This window comes from Mustelus asterias, chromosome 3 (assembly GCF_964213995.1).
Source record: "Mustelus asterias chromosome 3, sMusAst1.hap1.1, whole genome shotgun sequence".
NCBI classification, from domain to species: Eukaryota; Metazoa; Chordata; class Chondrichthyes; order Carcharhiniformes; family Triakidae; genus Mustelus; species Mustelus asterias.
The window spans coordinates 129,956,450-129,975,987 of record NC_135803.1 but is presented as its reverse complement, the minus strand read 5'-3'; the positions used below and the strand labels follow the sequence as shown (position 1 = coordinate 129,975,987).

Genomic DNA, 19,538 nt, shown 5'->3' with positions numbered 1-19,538 from the left:
ACCCCCTCTCCACCCCCCCGCACCCCCCCAGGGAATGAGACATCACACCCCCTCTCCAACGCCCCCCCCCCCCCGCCCACCGCAGGGATGATCCGTCACACACCCTCTCCCCCCCCCCCCCCAGGGAATGATAAGTCACATCCCCTCTTCCCCCCTCCAGGAATGAGACGTCACACCCCCTCCCCTCCCACCCCCCCCAGGGGATGATAAGTCACACCCCCTCCCCTCCTCCCATCCCACCCTCCCTCTCCCCACCCCCCCACCCCTCCCCACCAGACGATGAACGGCAGAGAGGCTCTCTCCGCTCTCTGCTTTTTGTTTTGCGCCCGGGCACATTCTGTCAGATTCTTTCCGAACTGCGCATGCGCAGTTCGGAGCTCCTATCGTTCCGGCGGCGCTAAGCCCCGCCCACTGGACCGGCACCGGAAAAAAGCGTATGGGCGCGCTGGAGCGCGGCCTCCGGGCTCGGATCTATTTGACGCCTGCACCTGGCACTCAGTCTCTAAATGGTAAAATCGGGCCCTTAGTGTATTGAGGATTCTACATTTTGTGCACTAAACAAGTACTGATAGGCAGGCTAACAAGTCTCTCATATAGAGCTCTTGGGTGTGGATTTGCAGGGTGTCCCAGAGGTGTGCTGGGGAATCCCTCTCAAAGGTTTAAAGGTAAATTACCTCTGAGTAATTTCTCTGTGCTGGGAACTATCCGAAAATGCAATTTAAATCGTAAACTTCCATTGTTCTGCCAGACTTGTATCAAGAGTTACTCCAAAAAAGTTACAAGAATTAAAACCTCTTCTAAATTCTGGGTGATGATTGTAAACATCCAGACTGATAACCCCCCCCCCCACCCCGCCCCCCCCCCCTCCCGCCCTCACACCCCCCGACCTTCCAGGGGATTCTCCCCGCACCCCAATGGAACTTCCCTCCTCCCCACCTCTGACTATCCACAGTTTTCCCCACCAACCCAACCCTCAAGGGACATCCTCTCCCCCACCCCCCCGCCTATGCTCCCTGGCCTGCAGATCTGACCTGCAGATGTGACCCAACCCCCCCACAACCTGTGGACCTGGCACCGCCCTCCCATTCCCCGCCCCCCCCCGGACCTGTGGATCTAACCCAACCTCACCGACCCCCACACATGTGACTCGACTCGCCGGACAACCAAAACCCCAGTCCTCTGATCCCCTACCCTGACCTCTGACCTCATCCATCCACCCTCCCCACAGACCTCCCCCAAACCCCAAATGGTTGTGGAGATGGAAACCTTCATTTTAAAAAAAATACTTGGATATGTAATTGAAGTTCTGTAACCTACAAGACTATGGACAAAGAGCTGGAAAATAAGGTTCAACTGGATAGCTTTTTTAAGCAGCGTAGGGACCCTTTGACCCTCTTCTTGCCCTAAGTGTCTGTCATAGAGCCTGTGGAGTTCATTACAACAGGAAATAGTTGATGCCAAAACATTGAATGTATTCAAGAGGTGGCTAGAAATAGCACTTGGGGCGAATGGGATCAAAGTTTATGGGGAGAAAGCAGGATTAAGCTATTGAGTTGGACGATCTGCCAAGATTGTGATGAATGCCGGAACAGGCTTGAAGGGCTGAATGGCCTCCTCCTGCTCCTATCTTCTATGTTTCTATGATACTATGTACATATTCATAAAGATATGTATACTTAAAGCTGTTGTGTTCAAGTTAAAGTAATGTTTTAAAAGTATTTGGTTGATAGGTTCCTCTTTTGGAAGGTTTTCATTCGGACCTTTTCTTTAAAAAATGAATGTAGAGCAAACATATTCTGAACATAATTTATTTAAGCCCATTGGTATAGTTTGCCAACAATGAGAATATATTCACTGACATCTTTGGCTCATGATAGTAGCTGACTTGGTGCTTCCTGAACATTCTTCACAGATTTTTGTTTCTGATTGATCCAATCCAGATTAGAAATCATTTCTGGTACACAGCAAAATCTGCTGAGAATTATTTTTACTGCAAACACCAAGAGAAATAAAACATACAACACATTCTAAGACTTTGAAAAGCTTTTAAATTCAATCTTTTCTCGAGGCTCTGTTAATGTATTGATGTCATTGAAGAATTAAAACAGATGTGCATAACTTTGTCAAACTCTTTAATTTGAAATTTCAAATGTATTTGCGATCGGTTACAGATAACATTTTTCACAAAGCATAAATTTTAAATAACTGCTTTTGCATTTGTATCTACCCTTTATGATAATTAAAATTGATGCTGTATTCTATTAGGAATCTTGAACTTCACGAGATTTTTATCCATTGACAAACAATGGTGAGGTACAGTTATTGGTCATATTACTCTGAAAATATTTTCAGAATTTTCTCTGAAGTAGTTTTAGGTTTTCAGTTTGAAATTACACTGCGGTATGATAGGTCATGAGCACTTAACACATTTATACAATTTATTTATTTATTTTAAACAAGTGAATCCCTCTATGGCTACATGAATCAATGGTACACCACGCTTTCACTGCATTACTTCAAGGTCAAGTCTTCGTGGTTTAGCTGAGTGGAATAAATTTTTCCCCAAAAAATACAAAATAAATTGCTGAAATGTATCTTTAGTAAAGGATACCAATGTGTTCCCATTCACAATCCAGTATATTAGACGAATATAGAAACTAGAATAAACCATAGCTTACAATGATTATTCAAATGAAAAAGACAACAGATCCTTCTTACACTCTACCCTGGAATGCATAGCATTCCTTGTAGTGTATTTAACAATTATGTATGTCTCTCTTTGTTTGATTCTTCACCTTTTTAATAATTGTTTAAAGTCAATCTAAACTAATATACACAATAAATGATTTACATGCAAAATTCTGAGGTTCTGAATTGCCCCTATGAATTAAAACAGTCTGGGATATAGATATCTGCTTACTTATGAAAAAGCTTTTGATCATAGATTGTCACCATTATTGACATGTTTGTTTCCCACATGTTATGATTTTTGTAGAGAAATCAGGAAATTGAAATTCATGCCAGTGGACATTCTAGTGGCTCCTTCTCTTCAACACTTCCCTGTTCAACCTCTGGACCCAGATGTTCCAGTTTCTTTAGTTCCCTTTGATACTTAGCCATGAGAGCTGCATAAGAACAGCCATAAATAGCAGCTGCCAACATCAGCAGACACACAATGCCACAGATGACACCAGTTATCACAATTGTGGCAATAGCATGGCGTAAGCTGCCTGCCCGTTGCTTGGGTTTTGTGCTGCAGTCTGAATTTTGGTCATTTTCACTTTTGCTGTGATGGTTGTGCGTGGTGGCACTTCCGTGTTCGGAGTCACCATGAGCTGGCTTGTGTTTAACAGAGGGACATGGCTGGAATAGCTCATGAGGAATTTTCATAAGGTCTTTACTCTTTAAATCTTCAGGTTCTGTACAGAGAATCTCATCAATCTGACCTCCTGTATAAAACAGAATGAGTGATGGCATGAAATTTGTCAACGATTTAATTTTAAAAATATGGAATGTATCTCTTTTACTATGCACTATACAATTATTACATCTGGAAGGCTTGCTATAGATATATAAAGGAAAATAAGGCCAAATTAGATAACTCCCAGTTCTTTTTTTCCATGTTGTTCACTTCTTTGGATTTGCTTCTGAGTAGCTTCATAAGTGGATACCAGCCAAGAAGATTACAAATTAAAGAATATTTGTTGATTCTTCAGAATGTCTACATACTTGAGATGTTTTGTTGCAATACATTTTTCTTCCTTTCATTTTGTCTCTCTTTCAGCTTACATGGGGTGCCCACAATGCTGGTTGGCCATCTTCATACCAACCATCATTTGTTTGGAGCTGGTGGGTGTTTTTACAGCCAGATGCCCTTCCAGTTACCAAACCTCCCCATTTATCCAGGCTGGGGCACTGGCTTGCCTACAATAGTGGTTATGTTCTTTCGGAGCCAACAGTAGGACTTAAACCCAGGGATTTCCAATGTAAGAGACAGGGGAGCTATCCATTGAGCCACTGCAGCTCCCTCCAATGTACTACATTGTTATATTCTGAAAATATTAAATCAACGTTCATAAAATAATTTAGATCGGCAATTGAATATGTTGTGGTTTGTGCCGTTTTGCATATTACGTATTGTTTTTCCTCACCTGGATCAGAGAACAATCTCTCACATTAGGGGCCAGGATTTTCCGGCTGTTCCCACCAGCGAGATCCTTCAGGGTCGCTGAAAGTGACCCTCCCGCCACTGGCAGGACTGTAATATCCCACCGGTGTGAACAGCCGGAAAATTCGGCCATCCTGTCTGCAATTTCCAACAAAACAACTGACCTCCTTGGGAATGTGAAAGACCCACATCTCCTGAACCAGCAACCAGTTGAGATATTCAACTGTTGGAGACGGACTATTGAGACTAATCACTTGGACAATGGGACCCTAGCTAAAGTAACTTTTCAGACATGCGCTAATCAAGTTACCTTTGCATTCGCATACAATGGCCTTATTTGGATCACTCTAGCAGTTGAAGAAGGAAAGTCACATGACGAACCACCCTCTGTATGTTTTAAGCACATGCTTTCTCAGTAGAACCGTGGACAAGCAGCTGAGAAGCTAAGAGAGAAGAATCATTTGGGTCCATCCTGTCTCCCTCTCTTTCTCTCCAACCCACTTGGCAAGCTTTGAGCCCTGTTGCTGACTCTGACCATCTAGTGACACCCTGCTCCTGACCGAAACTTCTTAAATAATTCAACCCAACTTTGAGTTACAAGATTTATTCGAAATCTACTACAGATGTCAGTATTGTAGTTATACTGGAACCGCTTGGCTCGAGGCACGGCTAGCTCTGGAGCACAAGTTTTCAGTACTATTGCTGGAATGTTGTCAGGAGCTACAGCTTTTGCAGTATCTAGTGCCTTCAGTCATTGTTTGATATCCCGTGGAGTGAACTGATTTGGCTGAAGACTGACATCTGTGATGCTGGGGATCACCCCATCTCCAATTTAGTCATCTACATCTTTAACTTCAAAGAATCAAGATGACCAAGTTCAGCCTCAAGCCAGTTGAGTCACCAAACCACACATTGTATATTGTTTTTACCTTGTACGGAGTTGAATTTGGCCAAGCTATCCTTACCACTCTGTAATCTGTGCATGTGTGCGTTGAATTTGGCCAGGTTATCCTTACCACTCTGTAATCTGTGCACACGTGTGTGTGCGCGCGCGCGTGCGCACATGTGTGTGCGAGATCTTACCTTCAAATTGAGGATATTCTCCATCGTGTGTGGCATTGCAACCGTGTTAAATGTGGTAGATTTTGAATAAATCTTGTAACTCAAAGTTGGCCATCCATGAGGTGCTATAGGCCATCAACAGCAGAATTGTATATAACCACAATCTGTCACTTCATAGTCCAGCATATCCTGCATTCTACCATTGCCATCAAGCCTCGGGGCCAACATTGGTTGAATGAAGAGAGTCGGAGGGCATGTCAGGGGCAACACCTGTCATACCTAAAATGAGGTGTCAACCTGATGAAACTGTGACACTGGACCATGCATGCCAAACAGTACAAACAGCATGCTATAGACAGCTAAGTGATCCCACAACCAATGGATCAGATCTAAGCTCTGCAGTGCTGTCATATTCAGTGGTGGACAATTAAACAGGAGAAAGGGGCCTCCAAACATATCCCCATCCTCAATGGTGGGAGGAGACCAGCAAATCACTGCAAAGGACGAAGCTGACACATTTGTAACTATCTTCAGCCAGAAGAGCCAAGTGGACGATCCATCTCAGCCTCCTTTTGAGGCCCTAGCATCACAGATGTCAACCTACAGCCAAATCAGTTCACTCCATGGGATATCAAACAATGACTGAAGGCACTAGATACTGCAAAGCTGTAGCTCCTGACAACATTCCAGCAATAGTACTGAAAACTTGTGCTCCAGAGCTAGCCGTGCCCCTCGCCAAGCTGTTCCAGTATAACTACAATACTGACATCTACCCAGCAATGTGGAAAATTACCCAGATATGTACTGTCCACAAAAAGCAGGACAAATACAACTGAGCCAATTACTGCCCCATCTGTCTACTCCCGGTCATCAGCAAAGTAATGGAAGGTGTCATTGACAGGGCAATCAAGCAGCACTCACATAGCAGTAACTTGCTGGCTGACAACCACTTTGCGTTCCACCAGAGTCACTCAGCTCCTGACTTGATTATAGCCTTCATCCAAATACAGACCAAAGAGCTGAACCAAGTGGCGAGGTGAGGGTGACTGCCCTTGACATCAAGGCAGCATTTGATCGAATGTGGCATCAAGGAAAACTGGAGTCAATGGAAATCAGGGGAAAAACACTTCAATGATTGGAATCATATCTAGCATAAAGTAAGATGGTTGTGGTTGTTGGAGGTCGGTCCTCTTCGTCCTGGAACATCGCTGCAGGAGATCCTTAGGATAATGTCATGGGCCTAAGTATCTTCAGCTGCTTAATCAATGACCATCCTATCATCATAAGGTTAGATGTGGAGATGTTCACTGATGCTTGCACAATGTTTAGCACCATTCCTCAGGTACCAAAGCAGTCTGTATCCATGTGCAGCAAGACTTGGACAATATTTAGGCTTGCCAGGTAAGTGTTAAGTGCCATTTGCACCACACAAGTGCCAGGCAATAACCATCTCCAACAAGAGAGAATCTAATCATCATCGCTTGACATTCAGTGGCATTACCATCGCTGAATCCCCCACTATCAACATCCTGCGGGTTACTATTGACCAGAAATTGACTTGGACTCTGTGACTACAAGAACAGATCAGAGGTTGGGAATTGTGTGGAGTATAACTCATCTCCAAACTTCCCAAAGCCTGCCCACCATCTACAACGGTCAACTCAGGAGGAGTGTGATGGAATACTCTCTACATGGCTGGATGAGTCCAACCCACCAATATTCAAGAAGCTTGACAGCATCCAGGACAAAGCAGCTTGTTTTATTGGTGCCCCATCAACCACTCTCTCCACCACTGATGCACAGTGGCAAAACTGTGTGCAGTTTACAGGATGCAGCATCTCACCAAGGTTCATTTGATATCACCTTGTGAACTATGACATCTATCACCTAGAAGGACAAGGACAGCAGATACATGGGAACATCGGCACCTGTAAGTTCCCCTTCTAGCCACATACCATCCTGACTTGGGATTATATCACCTTTCCTTCGCTGTTGCTGGGTCAAAATCCTGGAACTCCCTTCTTGAAAACACTGTGTGTGTATCTACATGGACTGCAGCAATTCAAGAAGGGAGATCACTGCCATCTTCTGAAGGGTAATTAGGGATGGGCAGTAAGTGCTGGCATAGTCACTGATGTCTACATCCTGTGAACAGGAAAGGAATTACTTAGATTGTATTAAGTGTAATAAAGTTAACTCAAACACCTGTCCAATGGGTTATTTTACGATCACAGCCTGTAAATCACTATGTTGGCAAGGATATCTGTTTTGGACCAAAAAAAACCTGTTGTGGTCAAACGAGGAGCGGGAACAGAGAGGACCTACTCAACTCCTCACCTGGTCATAATAATTGTATTGAATCAATCACAATTGTTCAAATCATATTCCATATTGGCAATATAATGTATTGGGAACATAAAATATAAGGTACAATTCTAAAACTGACACAGCAACAGAAAGGCCTGGTGATTGTGTTGATAAATCATTGGAAGTGGCAGGGTAGGTTGAGGAAGCAGTTAAAAATGTATACAGGATTCTGGACATTATATACAGAAGCATTGTATACAGAAAGCAAGGAAGCTATGATAAATCTTCATATAAACACTGGTTCAGTCACAACTGGAGTATTGTGTCCAATTCTGGCCGTTGCACTTTGTGATGGATGTGATGGCCTTAAAAAGGGTGCAGAAACATTTCCTGGAATGATTCCAGGGATTAAGGACTTCAGTTACGTTTATAAATTGGAGAAGCTCTACCCTTTTGAGGGTAGAGAAGGTTGAGAGGAGATTAGGTTGCAGTGTTCAAAATCATGAGGAGGTTAGACAGAGAATAGAGAGTGCCTGATGGAAGAGTCGAGAATCAGAGGATACAGATTTAAGGTGATCAGCAAAAGAGCCAAAGGTGATATGAGAAAGAAATATTACTTTGTAGCAAGTAGTTAAGATCCAGAATACACTGCCTGAAAGTATGACAGTAGGCAGAAAAAATAGTAGTTTTCCAAAGGGAATAGGATTACTAAGGGTATATGGCACAGAGATAGACCATTCAGCCCATCCAGTCAAGTGTTGATGTTCAATGCAAGCTGCCACCCACCTTTTCTCAACCAAATCTACCATTGTATCCTTCTATTTCCTTCTGCCTCAGATGGTTATCGAGCTTCCCCTTAACTGCATCGATACTATTCACTTCAACCACCCGCTGTAATAGCGAGTCACTACACTTTGGATAAAGAGTGTTCTTCTCAATTGCCTATTGGATTTCTTGTGGGCTGTTATGTTGACAGTCTCTATGTTCTTCCCCACAAGAGGAAACATTCTCCCTGCCTGCACTCTTATCAAATTTTTCATAATTTTAAGTACCTCTATGAGGTCACTCCTCAACCTTTTTTTCTTCAAGAGGAAAGAGACCCAGACTGTTAATCCTTTCCTGATTTGTATACCCATGCACTTCCAATATCATCCTTGTAAAGCTTCTCTATACCCTCTCCAAGTGGTGACCAGCGCTGTGTACAGTATGGTCTACCAAGAGGCGATTCAAATTTAGTATTATTCGTTACTTTTCAATTCCATCCCTCTAGAAATAAAACTTAATGCGTGGCTTGTTTTTTGTGGCCTTGTTAACCTATGGCAACGACTTTTAGTAATTGGGATATGTGTACTCTCGATCCCTTTGTTCTTCTAACCCACCTAAACTTCCACCTTCCAAGTAATAAGTGACCTCCCTATTCTTCCTCCAAAATGTACTATCTCACATTAATTTGCATTGAATTTCATTTGCCAATTATTTGCCCATTCTGCGAGTCTATTAATATCCCCCTGCAACTTGTTGCAATCCTCCTCAGTATTGACTCTCCGCTACCACCACTCACCACGCCACCCCCCACAACCTCACCACCTCCCCCACCATCACCACCCACCATCCTCTCAATTAGCTACCTATTCAGAAATTTGGAAGTTGAGTTTTTGATTCCAAAGTCCAAATTGTTAATTTAAATTGTGAATGGCAGTGGTCCCTGCCCTGAATCTTGTAAGAAGTCTCACAACACCAGGTTAAAGTCCAACAGGTTTATTTGGTAGCAAATACCATAAGCTTTCGGAGCGCTGCTCCTTCGTCAGATGGAGTGGAAATGTGCTCTCAAGCAGTGCACAGAGACTCTTGTGGAACATCATTTCCCATCTTCTGAATGACTACCCTTTACTCCTACTCTCTGCTTTCAGTCGTCAGAGTAAGGAGTCTAACAACACCAGGTTAAAGTTCAACAGGTTTATTTGGTAGCAAACGCCACTAGCTTTCGGAGCGCTGCTCCTTCGTCAGGTGAGTGGGAGATCTGCTCATAAACAGCAAACAGGGCATATAAAGACACAAACTCAATTTACAGAATAATGAATAATGATTTCAATGCGAGTCTTTACAGCTAATCAAGTCTTAAAGGTAGAGACAATGTGAGTGGAGAGAGCATTAGCACAGGTTAAAGAGATGTGTATTGTCTCCAGACAGGACTGCCAGTGAGATCCTGTCTGGAGACAATACACATCTCTTTAACCTGTGCTAATGCTCTCTCCACTCACATTGTCTCTACCTTTAAGACTTGATTAGCTGTAAAGACTCGCATTGAAATCATTATTCATTATTCTGTAAATTGAGTTTGTGTCTTTATATGCCCTGTTTGCTGTTTATGAGCAGATCTCCCACTCACCTGACGAAGGAGCAGTGCTCCGAAAGCTAGTGGCGTTTGCTACCAAATAAACCTGTTGGTCTTTAACCTGGTGTTGTTAGACTCTGTACTGTGTTTACCCCAGTCCAACGCCGGCATCTCCACATTCAGTCGTCAGACCAGCGAACAATCCATTCTGCCACTTGTTCCAATCAGATAAATAATTGAAGGGGAAAAATAATTCATGACTACCAGGAAATGGCAGGGGTGTGGAACACAGAGGGAATTGTTGTTGAAGTGACCTGGCATGAACTTGACAAGCGGATGGCCTCTTGCGACGCTGTAACCATTTTATTATCCTACAGGGGTGGATTTCACAGCCCCTCTGCCAGTTTATTTCAAGTAAGAAGTCTCACAACACCAGGTTAAAGTCCAACAGGTTTATTTGGTAGCAAATACCATAAGCTTTCGGAGCAATGCTCCTTCGTCAGATGGAGTGGTCTCTGTTCTCAGTCTCTGTGAGAACAGAGACCACTCCATCTGACGAAGGAGCATTGCTCCGAAAGCTTATGGTATTTGCTACCAAATAAACCTGTTGGACTTTAACCTGGTGTTGTGAGACTTCTTACTGTGCTTACCCCAGTCCAACGCCGGCATCTCCACATCAAGTCTATTTCAAGACAGATGGATGTAAAATAAAGTGGGAAACCAGCCCACCATCTTCCTGCCCATCCCCGACCAGTCCCCCACATAACAGGGGATGGATAAGGTTTCAGGCAGCCTGCCCAACCTTAGGCAATCCTTAAGCGTCTGATCAATGGCCGCTTAAGGATCTCAGTCCACCTTCACCTTTAACAGTACATGTGGCTGGGAAAGGCAGAAGGAAGGTGACCAGATCAGTAAGTTTTAAATCATGGGTAAAGTTTTTGGGTGTCCTGTATGCCTATTGCGGGGGCATCCCTATAGATAATACCCCCCCCCCCCCCCGCCATCTCCCTTTCTGCTTCCTCCCTGTTCTCTGAAACACAACCCCAAACCCCCACTTTCACTCGGGTCTGAATTCCTCCCCGATCAAAATCCTCCAATTTATCTTTATATCCAAGAAACATCTTCCTTCTTCTCGGGGACTGCTCGCAGTCCCAGCAGTAGCCACTACTTTCCTCTGGTCCTACTGGAATTCTACGGGTTGGCCGTGGCATCTCTCGAGGGTGCTTCCTCTGTCCTCCCATGAAATTAATATCTAAGAAGCTGAAAATTAGCATCTTTCTCCTGACAAATACATATATTGCCAGTATGATGGCGCTGATTGGAATCTTCAAAGCCATGGCTGTAACAATCAGTAACGCAAGTTTCACTGACACAAATGTCAACTGACCACGAAAAGGCAAGCAAGATTAAGCTCTGATTCTTCCATCACTCTGCCCCAATCTAGATGAAAAAATAAAGTTGTGCAGGACATGGAAGTCATGATGATCTCTTCAGAGCTCTGACCAAACCAGACCTTGAACCAACTGTGTCCGGTTTTGGTCCCCAAGTCACACAAGAGGTACATTCAAGCACTGGAGGCAGTATAAAGAATGAACACAAGGTACCCAGCAAGTGGTGGGAATGTGAAACTTACTGCCACATGGAGGAATTGAGGCGAACAGTACAGATACATTTAAGGGGAAGCTGGAGAAGCATTTAAGGGAATGGAGGGTTATGCTGACAGAGTAGATGAGAAAGGATGAGAGGAAGCACAAGTGGAGTATAAAGGCTGGTGTGAACTGAATGGTCCAAATGACCTTTTTCTATGCTGTGTATTCTGTATAATTCAAAGTAAAGCCTCTCGTAGAGTCAGAGTTCTGAAATATGAGGATAGATCAGAACAACTCAAGTTATTTGACCTGACATGTATGCCGGAATTTTATCGCCGCGCCCGCCCGAGGCTCGTAAGATCCCGCCCGAGGCCAATGGAGAATGTCGTTCTGCGAGCTTTGCCCGATTCCGGGGCGGGCGTGCCAGTAAATGTCCGGCAGTAATGTCCAAGAGGCGATCTCATAGAGCAATTGGCCAAGAGTTTGTAGTTGTATTTACGGTGGCACTGTCTACAAATGCCAGCATTACACCTGTGAAACCAACAACTTCTGATGTCCACAATTCTCAGTTAAACATGGAAGCCCGGACGTTGCTGTGATGATTGCCCACTCCTCCAGAGAGTGTTGAAGCCCTCTCCCTCAAATGGAAATTCTCTCGAAACCATCTGAACTTATCCTTTCACACGTTAAGTCTCGCTGTAAAAACTCTTGAAAACGTTGCACCTTGTTGAATGAGGTGTAACGAGGTTTTTTCATATTATACTAATTTTATAATTACTGCTAATTACCCTGACTCCAAAAATATTTTTATATCTGTGGTTTGCCAATTTTCTCCATCATGACAGAAACATTCCACAGTTTTTTGTTTAAGTTTGTTTAAGATATTTCAACTTCTATCTTAACACTTCAATGTGATGGTTGCTGACATCACTGCAGCCTAATGACAAAGTGATAAGTCCTTTGGTAGGCCAGGACTTGAGTATGGCTGAAAAAAGAGACAGGTTAAAGCTTTTCATCTTGTGTTCATCAGGACAGGTCACTAGAATACCAATATAAGAGGAAAACAACAATTTACCTGTTGGATAAGAGAGTGCTGATTGTTTGGCAAGTGGACTCTGCTTGGTAGAGGTGTTGCTATAGAAATGCACCAGTTGATGGTGACTGATAGTTAACTGCCAAACATTGTTTGAATTTTTTTTTAATGGCCCTGTTATTTACAGGCAGAAATAACACGTATGCACATTGCTCTGTTTCAGCTAAACAAAATCATTGACAGACATTTGTTGACTCATGCCTCAGGGTAACTCCTTAACCAATCAGGGTAAAATGCCTGTTTAAATTTCAGACAAGCTTGGTAGTTAAACATTAGTCACCATCAATTGGTACAGTCTCCATGTATTTTCCCATGAATCTAAGGAAGTTTGGCATGTCCACTACAACTCTTGCCAACTTTTACAGGTGCACCATAGAAAGCATTGTTTCTGGTTGTATCACAGCTTGGTATGGCTCCTGCTCTGTCCAAGACCACAAAAAACTACAAAGGGTTGTGAACGAAGCCCAGTCTATCATGCAAAGCAGCCTCCCATCCATTGACTCTCTCTACACTTCCCTCTGCCTCGGAAAAGCAGCCATAAGGACCCCACGCACCCTAGGCATACTCTCTTCCACCTTCGTCCATCAAGAAAAAGATACAAAAGTCTGAGGTCACGTACCAACCGACTCAAGAACAGCTTCTTCCCTGCTGCCATCAGACTTTTAAATGGACCTACCTCGTATTAAGTTCATCTTTCTCTACACCCTAGCTATGACTGTAGACAGATTTTTGAATGGACTTACCTTGCTTGATCTTTCTCTACACCCTAGCTATGACTGTAACACTATATTCTGCACTCTCTCGTTTTCTTCTCAATGAACGGTATGCTTTGTCTGCATAGCACGCAAGAAGCAATACTTTTCACTGTATATTAATACATGTGACAATAATAAATCAAATCAAATCAAATGTCAACTCCTCTACCAATCAGAATCCACTTGCCAACCAATCAGCACTCTCTTCTCAGACTGTATAAATGATTGTTTTTTCCCATGTGCTGGTCTTCTGGAGAAGTGTCCTGATGAATGTAAGACAAAAAGCTTTGACATGTCTCTTTTTTCAGCAAAGTGGATATAACGAACGGCAGGGGTTGGGAGATGTGTGGAAGAAGATGAAACCCACATCACAGAGCTCACTTGGGGCAGCTTTCCTTGAGGTGAACGGTGAACATCGTCACTTTGTCACCAACTGCAAAATTTGGGCCATTATAGATCAAATAAAATGGCCTGGAAAAGTAAATTCATCAATTAGATTGTAGGACTAAGACAAAAAGACTTGTGTTCAGAATAGTAACAATCAACTTTAGTACTGGCAGCAGGAGGTTTTGTTTGATAAAGTAATGTACCCTTGGAATTGAGTTCCAGATAGAATTACAAAGGTGCAAATCGTACTTGCATTTGAAAAACAATTTGATGGTGCTTTGGGGTGGGGGAAGCCATGAGGCACTTCTGGATGGATACACTCATGATTTTGAGATCTTGGCCGTGATCTGAATATTTCACCCCAATGGCCGATGGGTGGGGTGAGCTGGTAAGATTGGGAGAGAACCCAAAAATCAGGTTCACGCCTGATTTCACGGCTCTCACGATCTTACCGGCACCGGATATCTGTCAAGATTGGCCTCATGCCCGAAAAGGAGGGAGGCTGATCTCAACATTCAAATTCTATTTTAAATAGAATTTAAATATTATTAGCGAGCTCGGGATGGAATCGTCCAGGCTCACTTGCCTCTGCGGGCCTTGCCGTTGAAGGATCACGCATGGTTCCCATCAACAAGGACCTGTCGTTATGGCCTTGCTGGTTGAACCAGAGGTCCTTGAGGACGCCGGGAGGTTGGGGGCAGGTGGAGTGCCCCTTGTTGGCACTGCCAGCCTGGGATCCTGGCAGTGAAAGCCAGGCACCCTGGCAGTGCCCACTGGGCATCCTGGCACTGCCAGCCTGGCACACCAGGGGGTTGAAGGGGTGGGACCTACTGGGTGGGGGCAGAGCCTGGAGGGGGAGTGGTAATTGGGGGGACACTGCACGCTCTACAACCGTGATTGGGGGGTGGGGGGGCACTGCGTATTCTGCATCCGGTGATCATATGGTCTGTGCATGGGGAGTCTGGGCCATGCAGCCCTGCGATAGTGGGGGGCATGTGGTGGTGTGTGGATCGGTTGGCCTGTGTTGGGGAGGGGGGTTGTGTGCGGGGGTAGGGGGTGGATGGCTCTTATGGAGGGGGGTTGTGTGGGGGCTGGGGTTTAGCTGGCCCGTGTGGGGGTGGCGTGGGGGAGGGTGATCAGTCCAGGTTGGGTGGATCAGCCACAAAGGCCAGCAGTTGCTGGGGGAGGCAGTGACTGCACATGCGCATCTGTGCCCTCTGCTGCAATCTGACAGCTTTCAGTGAGTCCCTCCCCCTGCTAGCGTGAAACAGATCTTGCACTATTTTTTTTTCACAAAATGAGGTATGATTCGATTTTTTTACTCATCCAAAAAAAGCGAGATTCTCTCCCACTTTCACGCTCGTTTGGTACTTAGAATCTTTTTGATAAGATCGCTCCCTTGTGTTTGTAACAAACATTCCCTGATATCATAGGGAAGTTTCAGATACCCAGAACCCTCAACTACAACTTTATTTTATTAGTTCATGTGATTTGGACAAGGCCAGCATGTGTTACCCATCCCTACTTGTCATTAAGAAAGTGGTACTGAGCCACATTTTGAACCACCACAGTCCACGTGGTGTATGGAGGGAGCTCTATCAGTGTGACCCAGTGGCGATGAAACAATGTCTTTTTAGTTAGGATGCTGCATAACTTGGATGGGATCTTGCAGACGATATGTTCTTATGTGCCTGCTGTCCTTGTTCCTCTAGGTGGTAGTGGTTGTGGATTTGTAAAGCACTGTCAAAGAAACCATGGTGAGTTGTTGAATCTTGTAGATAGGGCACCTGTGTTTGAGGGAGTGAAAGTTTAAGATGTTAGATGGGGTGCTAATCAAGAAGGCTGCTTTGTCCTGGATAGTGTCAAGCTTCTTGATCATTGTCAGAATTATACTCATCGTGGTAAGAGGAGATGATTTCATTCCAGTCCTCCCATGTGATTGGTCAATTATGAAAAGCTTTGGGGAATCAGGAGGCGGGTTGCTTGCCACAGAACTCCCAGTGGCTCTTCGAGTTACAGTATTTGTGTGACTGGTCCAGTTAAGTTTCTGATGGTAACCCATTTCAGCAATGGTAATCTTGCTGCACATTAAGGGAAGATGTTGGAGGTAGTCATTACTTCACACTTGCTTACACAAACCTTCCTTGTCACTTATTAGTCCATGTCTTTTTATTATTTGCTTTTGTAAGTGAACATCTCTGGTAAAAGCCAATATTTATTGCCCACCCACAATTGGCCTTTAGCAAGCCTTGGTGACCTGCCTTCTTGAGCCGTTGCAGTCCATGTGGTGTAGGTACTCCCCCAATGCTGTTAGAAAAGGAGTTCCAGGATTTTCACACTGTGGCAATGAGAAGTCAGAATGATGTCAGATTGTTGTTGTCAGATCTTGCTACATGGGGTCACAAACTGTTTCATTATCTGAGGAGTTGCAAATGGAACCGAATACTGTGCGATCATCATAAAACATCCTCACTTTTGATCTTATAATGAAGGAAAGGTCTTTGATGAAACAGCTGATGGTAACTGAACTGAGGACGCTACCCTGAGGAACTCCTGCAGTGATGTTCTGGGGCTGAGATGATTGATCTCCGACAGCCACAATCATCTTCCTTTGAGCTAGGTATGACTCCAACCAGTGGAGTGTTTTTTCTTGATTCTGACTCACTCACATTTGGCATCCTTTTTCCCTAAAGAGGGGTGGCTGCACCATCCCTGGAGGCACTGCAAACCAGACCGATGTGTGGAATGGAAGGGGCAAGCCCCTTTCCCACCACCCTGTCCCAAAAATTTGCTTAATATTTGGCCCCCAGATAGGGGACGTATCAGATATTAAGTTGATAAGAACAGATTTTTTTTTGTTTATATCCAATTCAATCCAATCAAAGTCCAATTCAAAGCCTCAACAAGTGAGACATTCCAGATCCAAGCTGACAAGATAGGCAAGCCTCTTCCTGTCTTGGGCTTGATCTACATGATCCAAGCTGATTGGAGTAGGCATTGCACCTCCTCCAAGGGGCTTGATCTCATTTGCATCTTAGCCAAAAGATCTAAATTTGCTGGGGCTCCTGAGTGGCACTCTCAGTCAATTGCCAACTTGATGTCAAGGATAGTCATTCTCCTTCACCTCTGGCATTCAGCTCTTTAGTCCATGTTTGGGCCAAGAGATCTGGAGCCAGGTGATCCTGGTGGAACCTAAACTAAGCAACTGATTTTTTTCACTGTCTGCACATCCACAATCAAGCGACCTATGCTATGCAGAGTGTCAGAAGTACAATTTGCACAGCATCACAAAAAAACATCAAAATTACATTTATAAACAAGAGGAACAATGATCTGAAATTCCAAGAAGATATAAAGGGAATAAATTCTACACAAAGAGCCAATTTGGGGGCAGAACTCAGCTCTGTTTTGTTTTGCCCACTCACTTGGTCTTTCTATATCCCATTATAACTTCCTGCTACAAGCAGTGAACAAGTCTGTAATGGGCAACTTCTAAGAACATGCCCAATCGTACCAAGGAAATGGCAACTGGAGTCAGAACTGCAGCTACAGGCTTTGACATTTAAGTCTGATCATCATGGAAAAGAGGGGCTAGGATGCAGGAATAGGATAACAGGGAGAGGTAATTCTTGCCAAAGAGTAAACCTGTTAACTCATGCAACACACTTCTTCCTGGATTTAGTTCTACATCAGATTTAATTTTCAATACTCAGAATTCCACTTCAATTGTAATTTTCATTCAGTGAATCTTGGAATTTGTGTGAAGAGTACGGAAAGAGCTCTATTTAATACTGCAGTATTCCACCTGTTTTTCATTGCTGTTATTTTCATTTAAGATCAAACTTTTTTCCACTTTTTCTAATATGCCATTGTTTATGTCCAATTCTTTCACTTTAGCAACTGTTATCAAAAAAAACTTAAGTGTTGAATGCATTCTCTATTATTTTTCTGGTTGTTATTCAAAGAATAAAGAACAAAGCAAAGTACAGCTTTGGTCCTCCAATCCCGTACTGATCATGATGCCCTAACTAAACTAAAAAAAAACCTTCTGTCCTTACTCGGACCGTATCCCTCTATTCCATCCCTGTTCATGAACCCATCCAGATGCCTCTTAAATGTTGTTAATGTGCCTGCTTTCAACACCTCCTCTGGCTGCGTGCTCCAGGCACCCACCACTCTCTGTGTGAAAAACTCCCCCCGCACATCTCCTTTAAACTTTCTCTCGGTCTGCTGTTTTATGTTGTTGTGTCTGGGGGCCTCTCTAATGAAGTATTTATACTTGCTAAAATTTCATTGATCGTCATAACTTGTGTTAAACCTACTTTGCACAACCTGCCCTGACTATGGTATTACTGAGGGCATGATTTATACAAAAATTCTTATGCAATTCTTAGTCTTGGATAAAAAAAACTACGAATGCTAGGAGGTGAAATATGAGATAAATCTACGTGTGTAAGAGAGAGCTGACAAAAAGAGGGGCCGTGTTGAGTAATGCTATGAAAGGATTACATTTGTCACTCATATTGTGACACTGCTATGATTTTTTTGAATATGAGGTGGACTCATTGTAAAATTGACAAGAGTACTACAGTGAAACTTGGCTACAGGAGGGGCAGGACTGGCAGCTCAATGTTCCAGGGTTCCAATGTTTCAGGTGGGATAGAGGCAGAGGGATAAAAGGTGGGGGGGGGGTAGCATTGTTGGTCAGGGAAAATGTTATAGCGGTACTCAGGCAGGGTAGATTAGGGAGCTTGTCTACAGAGGCCCTATGGGTGGAGCTGAGATACAGGAAAGGTATGACCACATTAATGGGGTTGTATTATAGACCACCCAATAGTCAGCGAGAATTGGAAGAGCAAATCAGCAGAGAGATAGCAAGAAACACAAAGTTGTGATAATAGGGGATTTTAATTTTCCACATATAGATTGGGACTCGCATACTGTTAAAGGTTTAGACGGGGTAGAGTTTGTAAAATGTGTTCAGGAAAATTTTCTACATCAGTATATAGAGGTGCCAACTAGAGAGGATGCGATATTGGATCTCCTATTGGGAAATGAGTTAGGGCAGGTGATGGATATGAGTGTGAGGGAACACTTTGGATCCAGTGATCATAATGCCATTAGTTTCAACCTGATCGTGGATAAGGATAGATCTGGTCCTCGGGTTGAAGTTCTGAACTGGAAAAAGGCCAAATTTGATGAAATGAGAAGGGATCTGGGAAGTGTGGATTGGCACAGGCTGTTCTCTGGTAAGGATGTAAATGGAAAGTGGGAGGCCTTCAAAGGAGAAATTTTGAGAGTGCAGAGTTTGTATGTTCCTGTCAGGATTAAAGGCAAAGTAAATAGGAATAAGGAACCTTGGTTCTCGAGGGAGATTGTAACACTGATTCAGAGGAAGAGAGAGTTGTATGAAATGTACAGGCAGCAAGGAACAGATCAGATGCGCGAGGAGTATAAAAAATGCAAGAAGCTACTTAAGAGGGAAATCAGGAGGGCTAAAAGAAGACATGAGGTTGCTTTGGCAGACAGAGTGAAGGAAAATCCAAAGAGCTTCTATAGGTATGTTAGGAGCAAAAGGATAGTGAGAGATAAAATTGGTCCTCTTGAAGACCAGAGTGGTAGACTGTGTATGGAACCAAAAGAGATGGGGGAGATACTAAATGTTTTTTTTGCATCCGTATTTACTGAGGAAACGGGCATGGAGTCTACGGAAATAGGGCAAACAGGTAGGGAGGTCATGGAACCTTTACAGATTAAAGGGGAGGAGGTGCTTGCTGTCTTGAGGCAAATCAGAGTGGATAAATCCCCAGGACCGGACAGGGTATTCCCACGGACCTTGAGG

The 19,538-nt window shown here is 43.8% G+C and overlaps 1 protein-coding gene and 1 non-coding gene across 2 annotated transcripts in view; one reads left to right on the top strand and one right to left on the bottom strand.

The window, feature by feature from the left end:
- cacna2d3a (calcium channel, voltage-dependent, alpha 2/delta subunit 3a) overlaps nucleotides 1–19,538 on the top strand; it is an 838,535-nt gene that overhangs the window by 548,163 nt on the left and 270,834 nt on the right. Inside the window, exon 15 of the mRNA XM_078210160.1 lies at nucleotides 8,162–8,294. Coding sequence (XP_078066286.1) covers nucleotides 8,162–8,294 — 133 coding nt within the window. The remainder of the gene's footprint in view (nucleotides 1–8,161; nucleotides 8,295–19,538) is intronic.
- On the bottom strand, nucleotides 16,393–16,576 carry LOC144491972 (U2 spliceosomal RNA). The gene has a single exon (XR_013497540.1). It is a non-coding gene; the product is annotated as a U2 spliceosomal RNA (small nuclear RNA).